This window comes from Osmerus mordax, chromosome 13 (assembly GCF_038355195.1).
Source record: "Osmerus mordax isolate fOsmMor3 chromosome 13, fOsmMor3.pri, whole genome shotgun sequence".
In the NCBI taxonomy this organism is placed as follows: domain Eukaryota; kingdom Metazoa; phylum Chordata; class Actinopteri; order Osmeriformes; family Osmeridae; genus Osmerus; species Osmerus mordax.
In genome coordinates, this window is record NC_090062.1 from 8,047,059 (window position 1) to 8,070,038 (window position 22,980).

The 22,980-nt window shown below is 40.3% G+C and overlaps 1 protein-coding gene across 1 annotated transcript; it reads right to left on the minus strand.

The window, feature by feature from the left end:
• Positions 1 to 4,816: 4,816 nt before the first annotated feature.
• Positions 4,817 to 22,368, minus strand: LOC136955410 (GRAM domain-containing protein 2A-like). Its single transcript, XM_067249116.1, is given in 12 exon segments — positions 4,817 to 4,925; positions 5,441 to 5,534; positions 6,666 to 6,843; positions 7,965 to 8,027; positions 8,155 to 8,226; positions 9,383 to 9,481; positions 10,522 to 10,625; positions 11,270 to 11,342; positions 12,976 to 13,033; positions 17,045 to 17,155; positions 22,102 to 22,250; positions 22,252 to 22,368. Coding segments are annotated over 12 exon segments (1,227 nt in total).
• Positions 22,369 to 22,980: the final 612 nt, after the last annotated feature.

Below are 22,980 nucleotides of genomic sequence, written 5' to 3' on the forward strand. Positions count from 1 at the left end.
ACAGCTCTAGGGTTAGCATACTTCCTGGGAGTTGAGATCCTACAAGGTTATTTCTAACATCTCAGGTGTTTCATATTATCTGCTCCAGGGGTCAGATTGGAATGTACCACACAAAACATGTAAACACACACACATGCCCATCCTGCTGCCATTTAGATAAAAGCCACCCACACATGCACACAATACTGTAACAGGTCACGACTTGCAATTCCCTCCAGCCTTATGAACTCTGTGTTGTCCTGTTGGTGCAAGGAACATCTGAAACCAACTACATTAAGATTGAAACCATTTGGACTTCATTTACACCCACATGTGCGCAACTTCACTGACTTGAACATGCAGCATTCTCTTAACATCTGCAAAAGTCCTGAAAAGATAATGCTTGCAGACACTTGTCTTCTAGTCACAAATAGTAATGCCATTAGAGGCATTCTGAAGTCTGATACCATAGGTAATAGCCCTGTCTGCGAGAGTAACACCAGCTGTTAGTTGAGCTACAGCCATTTTCAGAACATAAATATTTCAAAACATCTTTTAGAAGTATAGACCTACTTGCCTTAGATTAGGCTAGCTATGTCCACCAAACAGCTCTTAATATCAATAAACTTAGTGTCAACCTACATTATGGATATGTTGAACCATCTGGTCTGACCAAAAAATAACCTCAAGGCATGACAGAATAACAGTGTGTTGACTAGGTCAGTCTGTCTATATGATTATAAACACCTCATTTTATGTTATATCCCTGGAGTATGAAGACGGATATTAGTGAATATTTCAACTAGCTAGTCTAGCAGGTAACAAGCACAGCTGTTGGATTTACCATTACATGTAGCTACTCACATAAAACCCAGGTGAATATGTAAATGTGCCATAGTAAATAATAAAGATGTATTTACCTAAAAATTGTGTAAGGTACTTGATTATTGGGAATGTGAGAAGGTCTACAGCCTATCCTACAAATGCAGTGTTGATCCTGTTTATTAGTAAAGACTGCATTGTCAAAACCATTGATTCATAATTTAATGTAAATGTCTGCATCAAATGATTTCCTCCCAAATTCCAACAAGTTGGAGAATATTTATTGGTGCTGTAGACCGACACTGTAACCATAATCTCTTAATGTTCATGTTCACACCGTCATGGGCAAGGGTCATCTTGGGAACATTCCAGAACTCACAAGATGTCCCCCAGGAGGAACAGGCTTGGCTGTATTTCTGTCCATCTGCTTCAATTTGACCTCTCTACCCTACACTGCCTCAACCACCACCACTCCATATATTCTAAGCATAAGTAGCCAACCTTATGGTAAGTGGATGCCAAGACACAAAATTAACTAAAACTCAAAATAACAAATAATTACATTCTTTGAACATTAAATAAAAGGGAGAGACATAAAATGAAGCTGTCAAAATGAAATTGTATCGAGCCACTCTAGTTGAGGCTATCTAAAATGGGACTCAGATTAGAAGATGAGCATGATAATGCTCCTCTCAAAGTTGATGGCCACTTGGTCTCAAAGTAGCCAGTTTTAGCCTTGCCTGTCAACCTAGGGTGCTTGTCTTCTCCTAGACAATTATCTGGCAGCATTCCAACCATAGCTAAGAAGAGTGTTGCAGCATGACTACTGGAACCTCAGAACCAGGTGTCCCTCTCTGGCCTGGACCTTCCCTTGATTGGACAGTGGGAACCAATCTATTACCAGTCAATCACATTTGGTCTTAATAGTAGGCTACATAGTGGTTCTTTTCCTACATCCCAGTTGTTGCCCTGCCGAGCTACATCACTATAGCTTAAATGTATATATAAATCCTTATTCATTTCGGTGTTTCATTACAGGCCTATTGTCTGTTTTAACGTGTCCATTTCTGTTTGTTCCCTCCCATCCCGACCCACCCGTCATGCCATGAAAAGTCACGCTAGATGCGCTTGTGTTGTGTTCACACCTTGTCATGTACTTTATCCACAGTAGCCTCATTTTGGGGTATGTTGATTAAGTAACCACTGTAGCATTATTTCCAAACATTCTTCATAAATTTTGCTGCTGATTTAGCGAAAAAAAAGACACTTGAGAACAACATTCATAATAGTTAGTGGTTCCTGATATTCTGGTTAGAAACAAATTTACACTGACCACTTATTGTGGCCTCGCCATAAAGGCTATGTATGCAAATGTTAAGGATTTTTTAGGCACAGTGCTGCAATTTACCACTTGAGGGGAACAGAATCAAGTCCTGATACTAAAATGTTGTTTTAGAACCTAGCAGCTCAGAAATATAACTACCTGAACTTGACGATGATGGAGAACGTGCCGCTTGTACCCCTCCGAGACTCTGGAGACTATAGACCAGCATTATCTCGCAGAAGCTGAGATAATGCTGCTCTTTGACATGTTGCAGCCATTATCTGTTGACAACACTTTCAATACTTTTGTATTTTAAAAGTTAAATCAACCAATTAATACATGCTGAAAAACACAGCTGTGTGTTATCAGTTTTTTCACAAATAGGGGTTTATTGCCTTGATGAACAACATACAGCAGCTGTTTTCTCATTCTATCTCATTCAAATATGTGGCTCCATCTCGTGGAAAGAAGAAAGTGTCAGGAATGGAACTGGGTCTCATAAATAACATAAACGCTAAAAGTCAACAAAACATAATCAACTACACTCACACATCTAACAGTTTTATAATTGCATACAATGAATTCCCAATTGCATTCAGTATACAAAGTATATATTCTTTCAATGGTGAATGCCCTTTGTTGCCCATTTGTTTGCCCTGTGTTTTCACCTTCTCAATGAGATAAATACATAAACCATTGGATTAAATTGCTTTTTTTATTAAAACTGCCACAGTCATGTCAAAGATTTCACAGATGTATATGTATGTTTTTAAGGAATGCAAGTGAAGATGGACTGATCTCAGACAGGTATCACACCAGGGCAATGTGTTGTTTAAATGGAAAATAAGTTGTCAGTGTGTCTAAAATTTTAAAGCACACCTACTTAGCACATAGACAAATTCCACTAAACATAGCTTCATTGTTTCTTTGACAATCTTGCTTTATTTTAATATTCAAAAGTTGGGCTCTTCATGGAAAAAATATATAGCATTATCAGAGTGGATTGCAAATTCTGTCACATAATATGGTGCTTTAACTTTAAAGTATAATGAAAACATGGTACTCAGGGGCGTAGCCACGTGGTGCCCAGGGGGGGCCACGGCCACCATTGGTCAGAGAATGGCCACCCTGCCGGCCCCCCCAACCTCACTTATTTATGAAAAAAATAAAAAATTAAACCCTCCTGAACAGAAACGGTATAAAGCTGAAAAAATGCATTAGTATTTTTTTATAAAGTCGTCTTATATTGTCATTTGTCACTCACGCTACAAGCCCCATATTCCCATCAACAGCGCAAGACGCAAACCAACGTACCTGCATTCTGACAGCGCTTCAATGGAGACTAGCAGCTAACCACTGGATACCGTTAGAAAACTGCTGCTCTAACCCTAACCCTAACCCTAACCCTATAATGCAGTGTGTGAGTTTTAAAATAGTAGTTTTTGACAATGAAGTGCCACCCCAAATAAAAGACTGGCCAGAGCTGGCACCCCCAGAAATAATGTCCTGGCTACGCCCCTGATGGTACTGTATGTAAATAAACACTGTGGATGGTTTAAATGGCTTTCTGTTTAAGTTCAAGGAACTTAGGAGAGCATAGTTCATCTAGAATAAACTACTTTCATTAAAGTAAAATTATGTTTCTTACATGAAACATGCCATTCATCTAACTCTCTTTGGTAAACACACACCTGTCACAGGAACAACACAGTTATGTTAGTTATGTATTCAGTCTAGACTGAATACATAAACATCATTGCCTGGCACACAATGTTTTTCAATGTGTGCCTTCAATTGGATTGATTGACAAATCTGCAAAAGTGCACAAATGCCCCAACACAAACAAACCCACCAGTATACTGTGAACTCCCTGATAATGCACCAAAATAACTATTTTGCCATGAGCAAAGTTGATAGTCTGTGAATAATGAATTTCTTACTGATTTACAGTATGTCTGGTTGAGCTGAAGGGGGGAAAAGTGCAGGGGAGTCAAAAATGAACAAGCTATCTTCTCGTAGCACGGTCAGTCCATCAACCAATTTGACCCTATCTTGGCCTCAACTCCTCTTCCTTGTCACTCTTTTGCCAGATTTCTTCAGAGTTCATTCATGATATCCTTGAATGTAATTTGCTTTCTTTTATGGTCTCTGTAAACTGTCAATGAGGCCCGCACAACAGTAAACATGACTGTAAGACTATCACATTATACAGTATTTAAACCATAACTAAATAAGGAGTCTGTTTGCATAGTTTGGAAGCAATGCCAGAGTGGAATGTGTCTTGAAGTTGATCATGGAGTCTTCATAGTTAATTGTAGGAATCTATACAGATGCCCAGTCTAAACTGATGGGCAACAACATTTCCTGGGTCGATAAAGGTTAAACAATTCTTTGCAGAGTGGATCACAGAGTTGAGCAGTGGTTACCTGGAAGAGGGGGCCACAAATGTAGGGTTAAAACTAGGCTTTCCATATAAAATAAAACAATCAAGTCATTTATTATTAAACCATACACAAACGTTTGAATACATTTCTACTAGCAGAGTCAATACATTTCTCTGATTTAATTCAGTACATAAGGTCAATATCTTTCCTCTCCTAGATGCCCTTTGCAGCTGTTGAAACCCTGGGCTAGTTCATGTCAGCCCACTGCCAGGTTTAGGGAGTGAGAGCAGCGTGCAGCTGTGGACTCTCACCTTTCCCGAAGGGGCAACGTAGGATTACTAAGGAAGGAGAGCTGCTGCTCTAGACTGCACACACGGAAGGCCAGATAACATGAGGACAGGATAAGCAGAATGATACTAAGAAAAGGAAAAAGATCAAAATATTGAAATTAAATTGAAATCATCCAGTATTTTTTAAATGCAACATTCTGTATATATATATATGTTGTGTATACATAAACAAACGAGTTGAATGGAAATGTAAAGTATGCAACCCAACACTAGGTGGCGCCCTTTTACTAGTTTGCTTATTCGGATATGCATGACCTAGTGTCATTAACATAAAGTTCAAATCTACAAAAATAAAACTACACTAGAGTAAGAACGTTTTTAGCTATCAATTTTAACATTAATATTTAATTGTAAAAACACAACAAAAAAAACATTATTTTTGAAATGCTTTCAGCCAGGAAATCCCATATGTCCATCATTCATTACACAATTTATCCAGCCTAGAGATATACACTTTAATTACGTCATATAAACAGTTAAATCACTATATTCATGAAATTCTTGATGTGAGGCAGCTGGTCCTGAGATGTGCTGGTGGCCTGTGTTTGTGTGTGTGTGTGTGTGTGTGTGTGTGTACTCACAGCAGGATGAAGAACTTGAGCAGCTGATACTCCATCTGGCCAAGCTCTGGTACAGGCTCTGATAGAAAACTCTTCTCTGTCTGCAAACCCCGCTCTACAGCACATAGTTGATGAGTTAGTGTTTGAGCGTGTGAGGGCAGATTACACATGTTTTATGCATTCATCGATAACAATAAAATACCAATATGGCACAAAAATCTTAAAGTAAACCATGGGTTCATGTCCCAAGCATGAAATTTTATTGAAACGTAAAAGCAGTCTATATCACACTGTATTTGTGCAGAAAGTTTTGGACGGTGTACAAATACAGTGTTTCTTTACACTGCTCCCACAACCAGACAGTTACATCATCAGAAATGCATCTTAAACAATTAAAAAATGTGGCGTAATGAATGAGCATCGATCTAGGGGAAGGGTTAAACATGTCAAAACCGATCTTTTTAGTATCATGAGCAATGTTACAGACCAAAATATCATCAATATTCCATCTTGAAGAGAAAAAAAAGAATTATTCAACATGCCCTTTGGATTGAGAATATCAGGCATGTTCCAGGAAGTCTCAAGTATAGCTTGGAGTAAGGCATGCTATTTTAATAGTCTCTGCAAGTCTCTTTTTGGAGCTTAGCATGTTGTTGCATAAGAGAGGGATATCCATACAGAGAAGGAAGAGAGCAAAAACTGCAAAGGGAAGGAAGAGAGGGAAGAGAAGAAAGAGAAGGAAGAGAGTGTAGATAAGGAGGAAAAGGAAGGAGAGAAAAGAAAAGGAGGAAAGGGAAGAGAGGGACACACTTAGGCACATCATTATACACAAGTATACACACACCCGCAGATGAACAAGCACATGCTCACACACACACAGAAAAAGGACCATGCTACAAACATGTGCCCCCCCCTGTCTATATCCAGAAAAGCCAACTCCTGCAACCAATATCATAATGGACGTCTGCCAAAGATCACCTTGTGTCAAATCTATGATAATCCAGGTCTATGATGTAACACGTTGTGTTGTGTTTATGAGCGATGCCCTGTATAGTATGAGAGATGTTTTTTTGTTTCGGAAGAAAATCCATCTGTTGACATCAATGCATGACCAGCCCAAATGTCCGACTCAAGATACAGTACATATGAATCTCAAATAGCAGAGAACCTCTTCTCTTAGGGATGAAAGAACAACACTGCCTCCCTCATCCTCCAACAATATTGCAACAATGAGACACTTCCTCACCTTCCAAGGGCTGATCGGTCTGGAAGGGCGTGTCCACAGCGCTCAAGCTGCTAGTGGAGTTGCCCAGGAGGTCGGGCAGGGACGAGGACACCGACACCACGGACGGTTTCCTCCTCCATTTTAGTACCGGGGGGTACTCATCTGACACAGGGAACTCATCCGGGGCCGGGAACTCATCCTGCAGTAAGGGACAAGGTGGAGAACAGATAAGTAGACTGGCATTATCAACGTTCTTTTTGCTTTTTCACCTATGTAAAAATCTCTTGGGTGATGTAGACGCATTCAACCGTGACGATGAAGGATCAGATCATCCCCACCCCAAAATGTGTGAATAAGGACAAGAAAAAAGGGTGTTTCATAGCAACCCATCCTGTTACACACAACACTGTACTGTACATTGGTCATGTTGTGAGCAGTTGAAAATAACATAAGTTCTTCATTAACAGGTCATGAAACCAAAAAAGTTGTCTAACTTACAACACAAAGAATCCTCAATTCAAAAAGCAACCACCAAGTATAGCATTATAAATCGGATCATAATTATTGATACTTCTTAGAAGGCGAGGCTCTGGATATTGCCTCCCCAGTTTGTAATTTAATCAAAAGGAGATTGATTGCATGATCAATTATCTCCATTTCCTCTTCCTTAGCAGTAGACCATTGATAAGATCAGCTGTATTTGTTGGTCATAGCTAATAATATTATTGTATATGGCCATTAGAGACCTGTCTGAGCCTTTGTTAACGTGTTTAATCAATAATTTCACTGATTGATATGAGCTCAAACTACCTTGCTTTTCAAACTATTAAAATAGGACAATGTTTTGACTAAATCAAAATAAATGAAAAACAGTACCGTCCCTTTTTCTTCCTTTTACTACGTGCTTCCATCCTTTAACTAGTGCTGACAATATAGTATCGTACATTTATCTTGTAGCCCTTTAGAATATATCACAAGCCTGCATTCATACAATACAGTTTACCAGTCACGATACAACTGGCTACAGATAAAAATGCTATGAGACCACATCACAAATAAACATAACCCATCCGAATCTCCACAGACCTCTTCCAGAGGCTAAAATGTGTTTGACAGTGTTGGAACAGTAGCCAATATTGCAAAAGTTGCAATAAACATCAACGAGGCAATAATATTCTGCTGGTTTCGACAAACCAATTTCCTCTCAGCGAAAGTATTTCTAATCTAATTAAATCAAATCTAGTAGCCTGGTGTTCTGGGCAGACATTTTTCATTTTGTTATCAATTCTATTCTTTTTTTGATTATCTATCCAGTCTTACCAGAGATAGGGAGTTAGGTTCCTCCATGTACTGTTTTAAACTCAGACTCTTCTTGCCATTGACCTGTGGAGGGAATTACAAGAAATGTCAAGAGGCTTGCATGCATCAGTGTTTACATATTATTTGGAATATTACTTGAATGTAACATGTAGTTTTGAAGGATTAAGGAATTGTCTGTGTGTTTCAAGACCTGAAGGTGTGTGCAAATTCTTCGGAGGACATCATACACACTATCTCTGGACAGTAGAGACACAAACACGTACTGTGGGGAAAGAAAATGAAACATTTGACCTACTTTATTCACACATTTGGACAAACATGTTCACAATGTTCTCAGCTAGGTACCTACAGTATGTGGGACATATGGAACACAGACTCAGTTTAGTTATGTCTATATATGGTCATACACATACCCTGAAAAATGATAATCCTATTACTGGGGAAAAAAAGATAATTATTTTCAAGAAATAAGCTATTACTGTGTTCACTGAGGCTAAACCAACAAACCATAACCTAAAGTTTAAGGATTAAAGTATAAACACAGTTCAACTCAAAAGACTAAGAAAAACCTAGGGCCATACATTCTTATATTTTATTCCACCTATTTTATTCAACTCTCTTAGCATTACTCTTTAAAAAATAACTGTGAATGGCAGATGCCAAGCCTTATAAAACACGTTACACTTCCAGACAGGTGAGAGTGATAAAAGGTAATAAAATGCAAATTAAGATACTGAGCATAAGGTGTCCATTTACTGGAAGAACATATCTCAGGTGACCTTGAAGTGTTTCCTGTCCCAGGTGCAGGAACTTAACCTACTTACTTTATTGCACCTCTGTGGCATAGAACATCTTTCCACTACGCAAAGCTATATGTAAAACTAAAATATGATGTCATAGAAATAATGTATAGAACATTTTGAAAGCTTCATGGCATAAATTCCCAAAGCTATGCAATCACTTTCGGAATATCATTGAAAACAACTGTAGGCTGAGCTTTACACAGTGACATAAACATACACCAACACATAAGAAACATAGCCTTTTGTTTATGCTTTGTGTCAAACCGTCAGTTCATATTTTATGAGTGAGCCTACAGTTCATATACTGATCCATACTGTACTCTGTTTCTAATCAATACAAACACACAAGCACAAAAGCATGTAGACACACACCTCCACAAACTGGAAAGTGGAAGACCAAACACAACCAAAATAGACCATGACTTTGACACCCTTTCGTTACTGCTGAATTGTGCTTCGATTCTCATCAGCCTAGCTTAGCACGTTAGCATAGCACACTGTTGTATTTTACTTCTGTCTGTACCGGATAAAAATACATCAAGCTAGAGTACTCCAACGAGCGTCAGCTATGTTTCCATTCACAGTGACCATGGCTAACCATGTTGCTAAGCTCACCTTCTGACTCGTGTCTGTGGTTATGGCTAGGCCGTTAGGAACCAGGCCAGCTGTTTTGTGCTTCTTGACCAGCCTCACAGAGACCACAGGGATGGCAACCTTGAGGAGGACAAAAGGGAAGGAGGCAAAAGGAGCAACAATATCACATTACCATGCTGTGACTGAAGAAACACAAAGGTGAGATGATGCAGCAAAAAGATAAGTAAGGCTAATAGGTACAATAAAGAGATATAATTTAAAGGGAAGGTTATGGAGAGAGGTTGTTTTAGCACCTGACCACATCACTATTGTACTTGAACTTTAAATAAGCCTATGGCATTGGAGAGTAAATGAAACAGATGCAACAAAAAAAAGGCTAGATTAAGACTATTACACTACTGAAAGGAAAGACATAAATAATTGCAGTATCTGAGAGAAAAACATTATAAAAGGAAAAGAAAGACAAATTTGTGGTTTCAGTTAATATACAAGGAATTCCCTCAAACTAAGCAGCTTATTGTGCCTGGGAGTCAGGGGATGTTGGCATTCCAACACTCAGAGAGTGAAAGGAACAAGCAATTAATCAAAGGAGAGAACATGTAATCCAGAAGTACACTGCAGTTATTATAGACAGTACACATAGTACATGCATACACACACACAGCCAGACACACACGCAATCCTTACTTGAGTGTCTGCCAATGCTGTAATTGTGTACTGTGTGTATGTGTGTGGGTGAGGGACGATCCATGGATTTTAGTTTGTTTAACAGCCACCATAGGTCCTAAAATTATTTATTTTATTACTACACAGCCTCATGAGGCCAGGTACGAAAGTTAGTGTGGATAAACTACTGTATTTACTGGCAGGCCTTGGATTTCAAGACACACACCTATCTGTCAGGGACGAACGGAAAATGGATGGTATGTCTGTCTGCCTGCCTGCCTGTCTGCTCTTGAGTCTGTCAGTATGTTTATCTGGTTCCTCTTCCTGTCTATGGTCCTGTTTGTCGAGCACCCTTTCTTCAATCCTTACTTCCTTACAGAAAGAGATCGATCCAAAGTGACTGGATTGGTAACAGCTGTATCGGGTACAACACGCTTTTAACTTAACCCACTCTGTTTGATTAGAGAAGGCTAATCAATCTGGTCATGTCTCACCTTAATGTCTTTGCCAAAAAGGTTGGCATAGAAGCACAGCCAGTTTCTTGAGATGTAGAGTCTGCCCTGCAGGAGGATATCTCTTAGCAGGGCACATGAGTACACTGAGGGAGAAAATAAATATTACACATATTAACATCTTGACAAACTCATTTGATTTGACTCCACACCAGAAACTGTCTTTGGTTAAAATCTATGTAGCAAGGCTAGACATTTAGGGTTTGAATATATCTGCTAACAGGGACAAACACTACCATCCTAACCACAAAGTAAATGAAGCAAAACAAGAACCGTGCTTCCTGTGCAAAATGACGTAGAGATGTGCAGATGTGGTTAACCTGAGACCTTTTCAGTTGTACTTTACCACAAAAAGTGTCTTAAGTTCCAACTTCCTTAATTAAAGGAGGATAGAGTTGATACTTTATCATTGGATAGTAACAAATAACAAATATTGTCTGCTGCATTTTACATGGCATGCATTGTCATGTAACTGATCTGTGCACATTTCTGCACATATGTTGTAAGCCTAAAACCAGTTTAGAAAGACACAACAATGTAAAATCCGTTACAGGTAAAGGACAATATAACAAATAAGCCTAGAAAGTTAAAGCATAGGATACATAAATGGTACAGAGATTAGCCTGTTATGCTGAAAAGAAACAGAACAAGCTCAAAAATATTTTGCTTTAAGTCATTTAAGCAGCTAGATAACTAATAGTCTGGATGTTTAGGGTGCTGACAACAGTACCTTTCATGAGGATCTCCTCCTTGGGCACGCACTGGAAGAGTTTGTGGTACTGGGAGTTGTACTTGCTGACAGTCTGCGCAGAGGGACAGGGCAGAGTCATGAGGAGCTCCTTGGCTTGGCTCCGTGCCTGAACACCACCACCACCAACACCACCACCAACACCGCCCGCCGTCGCTGCCGCCACGACCCTCTCCCTCAGAGGACGAGTGCTCTGCACCAGACTCAGCATGTTGGCACCATACACACACACACACTCACGCACATCGATGGCGTGGAGCACCCCGCTGCAAGACACACACTGTCCCAGATGGCAGTCAGTCACTGACGTTCTATGACAGAGAGGTGTGCTACTGACTACCAGCTAACCTACACATGCACGCACACATACACCTCAACAAGTAGACCACATACACATGCATGCACACACATGCACTGTACATGTCAGTTTAGCTTCACTGAGGTCTTCCTTTCATGCAGTTGATTCCTCTTTTACCGGCAGACTAAAACACTGACTCACATGCACACACTTTCTCCTCCTTACATACAAACACATCCCCTAATCCCCTCTCACTGCTGCACGGAAAAACCCACACACTCCCTCCCTCTCTCACACACCCTGTCCTTCTGAGCCAGAAAGCCAGAGCTTTTTCCTCTCTCTCTCTCCTCCCTCCTTCTTTCTCTCTGTCTGCTCAAATGACTCTGCAGGGTGACTCCCCTCCCCTACTCCTCACCATGTGTCACCCCACACCATGATACTATTTCCTGCTTGTCTTCACAAACAGCCTTGCGTCTACATCAAGTCCTCGCTCCTGCTCTCATTAGTCGTCTTAAAAACAAGGAATACGTGGTTGAGAAAACCTGATTCACTCCTTCTCTCTCTCTCTCTCTCTCTCTCTCTCTCTCTCTCTCTCTCTCTCTCTCTCACTTTTGCGATTACTGCATCTCTCTCTCCACCACAAAACCACAGCCGCCTCGCTCTGTTACTGTGAAGGACCCTGCTCCAGTGTATCTCCACCGGCTCCTTTCTCTCAGTATCTGGTATACTGCGTACAGATCTCCTTCTGCCCTGACTATTATGGGCAATAATGTTCATAGCCGGGGGTCTTTTAATCTGCATGGACTGAAATGGCTCGGAAGAGCAGTGACATAGTTAATGGTTAACCTTCTAGGCTGTTGTGTAACTGGTGAAGGCTTAGTAGGTGCACTACAATCAAATCACAGGGTATTACATATTTAATGGCCTGACCCTACTATTAATGTTAGATCCGAGCAGAGTGACGAGTGCTTGGAAGGATGAAACCTTGGCTCTATCATAGTGTGAAGGACATCGAAGGAGTTGCTTGATCATTCACCATGTTGATTCTTAGATCTTCCCTTGAGATTCCTACCTGACCTAGCACCTAAACCTGGGCTTCATGTGTCACAATTCCTCATGGTTCTAAAGTAAAGGGGAGGCATTACAGAACAGTGCCCATTTTAGTCTGTACAGGTTTTCCAAATGATAGGTCATGGGCAAAACATTGAGTCATGAATTCAACAATCCATTGTAAAAAATTATAAAAAGAATCTGAAAAAGAAAATTACTTAAAATAATTAACCTTTAAACAAATGTGCATATCTTTACAATATCAATGCCACTATAAAGAGAATGGAGATAGCTGATGAAGATGAAGCTTTGAAAGTAATGCTACAAGCACTTCACTTACCGAACCTCTGTAACATTTTTTTAAATCTTCATATGATAGGTCGTCAATCAACTGTATCCTGAAATACAAAGAAAAAGGACATATGAAGTTTATTTGAGTGATTCAATTAGCTTTTGTCAAAACCCCTTGCAGTAGCTAAGGCCAAAGTGTGTCACCACAGTCTAATTATATGGTCATTTTTTTTCAACATCATTTTTCATGCATTGGGACACTGTTAAAGTACAATGTATCCCCAAAGAATATCTGTATCATTTTTTTAGGATGGGTGAGTGAAAACAGATCGAGTCGCTTATCTATATCAGAGCGTTTTACCTTGGAATACTATCAAACAGCAGTGTGTGTGTGTGTGTGTGTTTATGTCTGTGTGTCTATGTGTATCTATTGTTTATAGCAGTACAATGTTGGTAAAGTTCAAGGTTGGGTCAAGGCTGCCAGACAGATACAACACATCAATGTACAGAACTGAATGCACACCCACACACAAAACAAACTTTACATGGCAAAGACAGATACAGATGTACAAAAAGATAACACAAGCCTAACTGCGGCTGTATCGTGTTCTTTTAAAAAAAGATTAAAGAAAAAAAGAAATAGGCTAGACACAGACTGCTGAGGGTGCATTTTAAAAGAGCTTGATCTAACTAGCCAAGGAAACTGATTTGTTGAGCAAGTTGAGGCAGTTAAATACGTTTGTATTCAACTTTTCCACCACTGAGTACAAGTGAGGACAAGCAGTAGTCTCTAAAGAAGGTTATGACTTACACCGTAGTGCAAATAAAGTTTATTCGACCACTAAGACAGTGCACACAAAAAAAACACACACCAATGGCATACATAATCACACCACGGCTCTCATGACTACTCCTAACATAGGCAAACTCACTCTATCAACCCAGAGGGCCTGGAATGCTTACAAACCTTTGTAAAGTCGTGACTTTAACAACAGCGCTCTGTTATTATGAACTGGCTCCAGAATTTACAGTGCTAAGAGCCATATGACGCATCACAATTCAACAATATCACACATTTACCCCACTTCAGGGATGGGTATTATTCAGTGAAAGAGCATTTGACTGCAGAGGTCATTAATAAAAGTGTCTGTAAATACATATTATAGATTGTTAAATAGCTATTATTATGTTCTGATTCTCGTAGCACAAGAATGTGTAGTCCGTTTCCCACAGTATGTACTTACATATGCTCTACTCATCTCCTCTCTAGCATCCCTATATCTCTCAATCATATCTAAATAACCTCAAGGTAAATTCACAATAATGTAACAGTGGCACCTTTGTGCCAAGTCATTCTATAACTTGTTATCATAGAGTGGTGCTAACTATTGGTGAATAATTTCAAGGTCGGCCTATTAACCATGATTCAGACTCCGCTAGTAAAACATGATTGTTCCTTGGCATATCCTGTCTCATGACTCTTCTCTTCCTTGCATCCACTCAGGAGTATTGCTAAGACTCCTCTGGCTCAGCTGGGTAGTATCAAGGTCAAGCATCTGTTATGAGAGTGTGTGTTTGAGTGTGAAGGGAAAGAATATTAGGAGGAAAAGGGGGATGGAAGGGAGGGTTGAGTAATACTCTGGTAGGTAGACAGGGATTGGAGAGATAAGGATAGAGGGAATTACAGACAGGAAAGAAATGCTTGACATATTTTAAGGCAGAGAGTAAGGGAGTGACAGACTGAAAGAGAAACAGGAAAGTATAGAATCCTACTCCACAGAGGGTCAAATCCTACACACAATTTAAGACCCTATTACTAAGCACAGTGGACCGAGATGTGGGCGTGAACTAGGAGGTTGCTTGAGGAATGGGTTACAAAGGAAGAGAGGACAGAGTCACTGTGACTTCCTGCTGTGTGCGTGTGGGAACTCCAAACCTCTTGTTTTCTTTTGAGCAGTGCAGCTGGGTGGAAGGGACAGGGTCGAGACAGAGGGCCGGAACCATGGGACCCCTGACCCTGCTGTGACGGTGGTGTGACCACACTGAAGCCCATCAGAGCATCAAGGGCTTGAAGTTGTTGAGTTTTTGATCTCCCAGAGCGGTTCAGTTTATCTAGCGCCCTCTCTATTGTGGCAAGGTTGCATTGTTATTGTTAAATACATACCGGTACAAGCAATAGGCACTGACAGATATCTCTATTGCACACACTAACACCCATGTAGGCTTGCAAGCAATTCCACACTTATGATCATGACATCTATTTTCCATCAGTAAATTCAGAATTTCCCCTCAGACAACAGTCACTGCGTGTATAAAAATTACAATGTCATTGGTAGATGTTGATATGTGAGTCTGATCCTGTTGGAAGACGGTTATAAATATAACTCTCCCGGGTAAAAAGAAAAATCTTATATAATCTATATCGGTTCAAGCACACGTTGTAGAGATTTAAAGTCAAATGGGGTTTACTTGAATAAAGCCATGGTCCAAGATCAGACAACTGGCTCCCCCCGCTTAGCCTCACTTGCTAATGTCTTATTACTAATTGAGGCATGGAAAACAAACTGGACCTGGAGAGTCATGAACGGGTGCCCTTTACCTTCATGTGAGATGGGGGAAGTGTTACTGAGCCTGCAGTGTGGTGTGTGAATGTGGGTGTATGTCAATGAGCATGTGAGAATGAGAAAGATAGAGATAAAGAGAGAAAGAGAGCGAGAGTTTGTGTGTGTGTGTGTGTGTGTGTGTGTGTGTGTCTCTATGCTTGTGACTGTGTGTGTCTCTACCCCTACAGTAGGTGTCCTTGGCAGTGGCCCTGAATAGTGTAGCTAATTACAAGCCAGAGGAATCTTAAATTAGAAAGTGAATACGTCCCAACGGCTGCCAGCGGAGAGACCCATACAGTCAATAATGCAAACGAAGAAAGAAAAAACAGCACTGAAGGAAGAAGTTAAAGGTATAAAAGGCAACCTCATTCTCTGTTTAGTTAGGAGGAACGTGGTAGGAGATAGGACGCCAAAAAATTATTTTGCTGATATTACAATTATATTACTGATCACTGAATATCTAGAGGTAAATCCTAAATGGCAAAAAACACTTTCAACTGTATATCATGTATGTTTACAAAACATGTATGTTGGTCGATTGGATATCACCCCCATATTGTGGGGATTACATTTCACTCTAGCTTTACAGAGGTTCAAATCTTGGAGATTTATATCCACACTATTAATGTTTTCACATTCAAAGGTACATATTAATGCTCACACATCTTAATGGCAATGGTTTTAAGGACTATCTTGTAAGGATTTAAGAAAACTCTGCTATCACACTGTGCTTGGCATACTAAATAAACATACTTTTAAAAAGTGTTTGTTTATACACAGTAGATATACATTCCACTTTCATGACTTGTACATGCCAATGGCACACTATTGACACAGGGACAACATCGCTGGAAACACCCTCCCTTAGAGTGGTGAGGTGAATGCACATTGCATCATGATGCAGCACCATATCCAATCCCAGGACAGATTCCCTGGGATTATAATGTTACTGCCTTGAATCCGTATTATGTAAGGCCCTCTCTCTTTCTGACACACATGTACACATACACACGCACACACAGATAACACAAGGCCCATCACATGGAGTCAAGTTAAAAAAAGAGCCCCAAGACACGTAAACAAACAAACAGTACGCCAGAAATGTCCTTACATTGTCTAGCTTGGCTATCAGTAGAGAAGCAGATGTTATGTGATTAGGGATACGTGTTCCTCTGTACTTATTGTTGGGTAATTCTGTTCTATGGATGCATCTGTGGGGAATGAACCATTGTTAACATCACATATAGGATAATGAAGAACAAAAAATACCCCATCTTTAAACCAAACCCAAAGGGCTTCACCCCATGACCAAGCACAGAATGTACAGGGTGTGTTTTTTTTATCACAGTGATAAACAAAGTAAGAGGGCTACATGTGTAGAACGTCTGGGGTTTGAGCTTGTGGTCCAGAGTGGACCACAGGTTTGGTGGAGTGTGTATATGATTTCACTATGCTGTGGTGTTGTTTTGTCCTCCTCAGGTGGAATACAAAATGTAGCGTGTGTTCACAGCTTGCCTGAACTGCGGTGGTCCATGAGAGTCCTCCTCCTTGGAAGGTTCCAGGTCCTGAGGTGACAAGAGGCCTGTCTCTTCATTATGCTCCTGGTGTTCAGTCATGGTCTTGGGCCTGAACACACAAACAAGTCAAAGAATCAACAACACAGACTTATACAAACAGTCTCTCTTTTATTTTCCACGTTTTTTTTAAATAAAGGTCATACAGCTGCTTGTACTGTTAACCCTCAAACACACACACACACACACACACACACACACACACACACACACACACAGCACTTCCTGCTGAGACAGGGTCAGCAGATATCCCCCACTCTGTATAGTTACAGGTGTGACCGAAAATCTCTTAATTGGTCTTCCCAAGAGGAACCACTGACTCGTCACCACTCTCTGCCTTAATTCGAGGTTCCTTTTATTAGCTCTAACTTGTTAGAACTTGCTCACCTTGGCCAATATCTATTTGTCTCAGATACAAGGCTCTTTCTGTTACTAGAAGTCAAAGGTTAGCATATTTTACATTGTATTTCCCCAAAGTATCATAATAGCTAAGACAGACAGTCGGTTAACTAGTAGTTTGTGTTACCATTGGGGGAATGTTCATTGATCCAAGTTTCTCAAGTTCTGCCTGGAGAGATTCTCTATATCACATATATTTAGTGGAATTGTTTCAGTTACTGCCTGAATGTTGTTTTTAGAATAGGAGGAGAACGGCTATTTTAATCAAAGTGATAAAAAATGTTCTAAAATGACACCCTTTAGACCCCACTGACCAAAAAAAGCTCTTCCCTGAAAAATCTCAATTTGGTGAAGACACCTGGCCCCCTGCTGTGAGCCTAGGTAAATCCTTCAGAAGTGCATTACACTTATTGTAAATGTCCCACAATGAAGGCCCCATTGAAAACAAAAAATAGTTGCAGTGTAGGACAGGACAAGGATATGATATCAAAATGTGCTTTTAGTCCTGGCGGCATACCTGTTTTTGAGGCACCAATGATATAATCCATTCTCAAGAGAGAGGTTGAAACACCACTAATTGGTTAATGTTTATTTGCAGACTCAGTTTATGTGAATATGCCCTGAAAGGCATACTGAAAGTATCAGGGACAATTATCAACATCGACTATACCCGAAAGCAGACTTGAACTTGAGCCAGACCAAAATTATTTCGTTTTCACTTGCACAACATGATTTTACAAGGTAATTGAAAAGTCTCACCTCAAGTATGTCACAGTTTTTAAACATTGTTATAGACCCAGCTCTTACTGGAATGGAATGTGTAACAGAATGTATGTAACATCCTTGCTTGATACCCGTTGACCATTACATACAACTATGTCTTTCCATAGCATGTTTGGTCCACACATTTTCCATCACAATGAAAAGAAAGGAGTAGTGGTATCTGTAGAAGTTTTTATAAATTAACCTTTGTTATAAATAATAGTAATACAAACTCTCTCTCTCTCTCTCTCTCTCTCTCTCTCTCTCTCTCTCTCTCTCTCCTTTCTCTGACCTGTCCTTCCACAGGCTGACTGTCCTCCATACAAATGAATGTTAATCGTCATTCTTTGTCCCCTTCATTCCCCTCTTCCTCCTTCTCGTCCTTCTTAGACATTTACTGGGACGTCACAAGACAGCCTGCAATCCAATTAGCCCTAATCTTGTTAAGCCACTTTGGGCAGCCACTGGGACTTCTGTTAAAGGTGCATAGCACCATATTTCCTTCCACCTCCTCTTCACTCTTTCAAAAGTATTTTTGTGTACAGAGTAAAAGAGAAAGAAAATGAAATGGCACAGTATCAGTCAACCTGATAGAGTGCTCCTCCTGGACAGATGAATAGATTGCTTACCGTCCTTGACCAAGGAATTGTTTTGCCACAGTCTGTACAGCCTCACATAAACACGTAGATTACATTACATTTAGTCATTTAGCAGACGCTCTTATCCAGAGCTTACAACTACATGACACATATACATATAACCTTTCCCTATGCAAGTTACAAGGGTGTTTTATTTAATGATGCTATGGCAGAGGGAACAAAACTGCATGTCCAGGCCAGAGATATGTATCTGCAACTTGATGGAAGCAGTGTGAATAAGACAAGATGTTGGGCCAAACATAGTCGTATTCTTTGTCTCTTCTTTTTTCTCCCTCAAATCCACAAGCTCAGAGTTTTAGGGTTGTGGACAACTTGAGAATGGATATGTCTCTGTCTCTCTCTGTCTCTCTCTCCTCTCTCTCACACTCACACACACACACACACACACACACACACACACACACACACCTGGACAGCTCTTGACATATGGTCCCTTGATCACAGGTGCACGATGTTGGAGTCAGTTTACTAACTAAGAAGAAAGACTCAAAAAGGTTCAGACAGGAAGTAGAGAGCTTCATTTAGGATCATCACTATCCTTTCTCTGCAATACTACTCCACATCCCTTTATGAGAGTAAACAAATCCTGGGGAACTGAAGATTTCAGAAGTGTTACAAGGTCCACATTTAGGTAACCATAATCAATAGCGGGGAAATGGGAGGTAAACATTTTTATTGAATACTAAACTTCAATCACAAGGTCATAAAATACAAGATTAGTGCAGCTTCAAAATGACATCTTACATTATATGCTCAACTGAGCTATGGAATGTAATCTATGTGAACTTCACCCTTTCTGCACACACTATGAGCTACATACATTTTTGGTGTTTCTCAGTGTCCAAAAACTGAATGTAAGGTAACCTAATAAATGACTGAAAAAAGCTGTCACTTGAGTTTCCTTTCACCTGCCGTGTGGTGATTATCATCCTCGAGGGACAGTTCCCTTCTTGGACCTCTGCTCACCTTGGTAGAGAAAACTAATGGGCTGAAGCTGTGAACACCTGCGGGTTTGTTCTTTGTCATGGAAAGACACGATATGGTGGTGCTTTCAATAGGTTGCCTAGCAGCTCCTTCTAGAAAAAAGTATGTCTCAGTGTGACAATAATACCTGTTTAGCTGAGAAAGGGTGAGAATTAGGCAGGTGTCTATTAAAATTGAAAACAAACATGCACCTTTCAAACAGAGAGGTTTAAACATTGTTTTGCAATATATTTGGGATTTAGATTATTCCAATACAAATTCTGCATATGTATGTTTTGTCTGGGCCTTTTCTAATACTGTCCATTGATTCATTTCAGACATCAGCTGTATCCACTTGGGACTCCTGGTAGCTAATGTATTTGCTGTCTACACAGTTCTCCATGCTGACAAACTTCTGAAGTAAAAAAAACTACTGCTGCTACTATTTGATCATTCAAAATGGTAAAACCATTGATCCAACCAAGTGCTGTTTATCTACGGTCAATGCTAAAAATGACAGATAGACTACATGAGGAGCGAATCCAGCATCTGGTATAGGATAGGTATGTAAACTGGTATCTTTCAATGTCGTAATAGGTCAAAAGTATGAAAGAAACAACAGCACAGCGAACTCATTAAATCTGTCTAGTCCTCCGCCAACATCGCCTACCTGTGAAATTACGCGTTTATGACGACAAGATAGCCATCATCCTTCATGATGCACAGACTTTCGAGGAAACGGAAGTACATAATCACAGAAATATGAATATCCACGAGGAATAGGCAGAACATTACAATATGTCACTCACAATTCTAAAGATTCTTCGCGCCTTGAGATCCACAACCAGAAGCTGATCGAGTCAATTTGTTGCGCCCACACAAATCAAGGTGGGTTGAGCTACAACCTACATGGCGTGGTATCCGTGTAGTTGCGGTCAGAGGATTAAATACTAATAGTATACAGTACAGGTAGGCTACTTATGCTATTTTCGTCCACTGTGACTTGGTGCTGAATCACCGCAAATAAACTAGTCTTCTCACGTGGCACCTCTTCACCCAGACTGTACGGTCCATACATACGGATTATCGTAAAGTGGTGATAATGGCTTGTTATCAACACGTCTGATATAGGCAGTGTAGCGTAACCCACTAGACACGGGCAATAATAGACAGACAAGCTAAGCTATAATAACTATATTCAAAACATTGCAAAATACACAAATGTAACCAAATATATAAACTTTAGATATAGTTCTCAAGCATCCTATTTGTTTGTATCAAATCAGAGGCATTAAACACTTCGTTCTGTCATAGAAAAGCCCCACTATAGAGGAATTCCATTATTTGTACACTGGCAGCCACTTAATCCCTTTATTATGATGTACTACAGTAGACAGGTTTCATAAGATTACTATGTGTGCCCCCTTTTCTGTAAAAACAAAAAAATCCAGTAAGAGTAGGCATATAGATTTTTCAAGAGGGAAACGATTCTGACATTATTGGTCTATTATGATATGAAATTGAAGTCTTAAAGTTTGCAATCATTTGCCACACAGTTTACAGTAGCTGCAGGTTTTCAATTGAAATGACCACAAATCGAATTGAGTTGAAATGAAGGGAAAAGCCTAGGAGTTTCCTTTTGAAAAACACTGGTCAAAGTTGTAAAGTGTTTGTAATGTCTATGAGAGATAGTACCATCAGAGAAAATTGTTTTTGGTGAGGAACTTGCCCTTTGGTTATTGTTCTGTGGAGGTCAGAGACGGGTTTCATATTTCTGTCAACAACACACGCTCATGCTCAAAGCGTGAGGCTGTTAATCATGGAACAAAGCAAGGTTAAATTAAGTAAACTTAAAAACAAATGACTCATGCTAAGATATCCCAACAAGCTATGTAGGAAGACTGTCTTGAGGCAAGGTCAATAATGTATTATTAAATGGAATTGCAGCCCAATTTTTAAAAGTTTGCATGCACTCACACACTATTGCATACATCTAATAGAGGGAATAGTGCTATGGGATACAAAAGTCAAGGGCAGGTTGTCTAACACCTTCTGAGTGGGGGCTCCACTACTCTTCAGGTTCATATACAGCAACCTCTGGACAATCTTAGGATTTAAGGGATTTTTACATACCGATAGTGAAATTAATTTGGGAGTATGTTTACTGCTTTGTTGTGGCAGACAAAGTTTGGATTGACAGTTGGAGGTGACTGACCTGGCTCTGCTGGCTGCTATCCTCTGGCTACAGGTACCATGTGGGTGGTGCTGGTTTAAGTGCTGGCGTGGGTCCTGGCCCGTGGCCTCGTCCACAGTCAGGGCCTCAGGGCTGGCTGCATAGATAGTGCATCCCATGAACCCCCCCCTGGAGTCTGCCCTCGGAACACCTTTGATGTCCCGGAGAGAGCCTCCCTCTGCAGTGTCCGTCCCGGCGACGCCCTGTCAAATACAGTGTTGGCACAGAGCTGTCCTCTGGATAAGCCATTGCCTCAGCACATTTCTATTCACTCTCCTCCCCCGTCGCCTCTTTCTCCTCTAGCCAACCCCTGTCGCCATCCCCCACCCCCCTTGTCCTCCCTCCAAAGAGCATAGGGGATAATCAGATTTCACATTTACACTCGGCAAAATCATCCCTTGCATAATCTCTCTGCCACTGCATCACCATGTTGCTCTCGGACACAGAACACCGCCCTGTGTGGGAGCTTTAGTTTCCAATAGAGGCACTTTGGAAAGAGAACAAGAGGTCATTTGTGCATAGTGTGAAAATTGCAACTTGCAAGTGAAAATAATTGTGTTGCATAGACATTGTGGTTCAGTATCAGGTAAGTCTCACTGTTTTTTTTAAATACTGATACAGGCTGTTCAAAAACAGTGTATTCAATCTGACTGGATTTTCATGGCCATGAATTCTAAGGCTTCTCTTCAAAATATGCAATTGACCTTATGCTCAAAAGTAACTCCTTGCAAGCACTGTCCTTTAAAGTGCATCATGATTAATACTATCACAGTTAAAGGAGCAAGTCATTGGCTCAGCTTATGAAGTCACATTTAAGGCCAAAAGATGACTGTTTTGTATGACCTGACCGTTTCTCAGGAT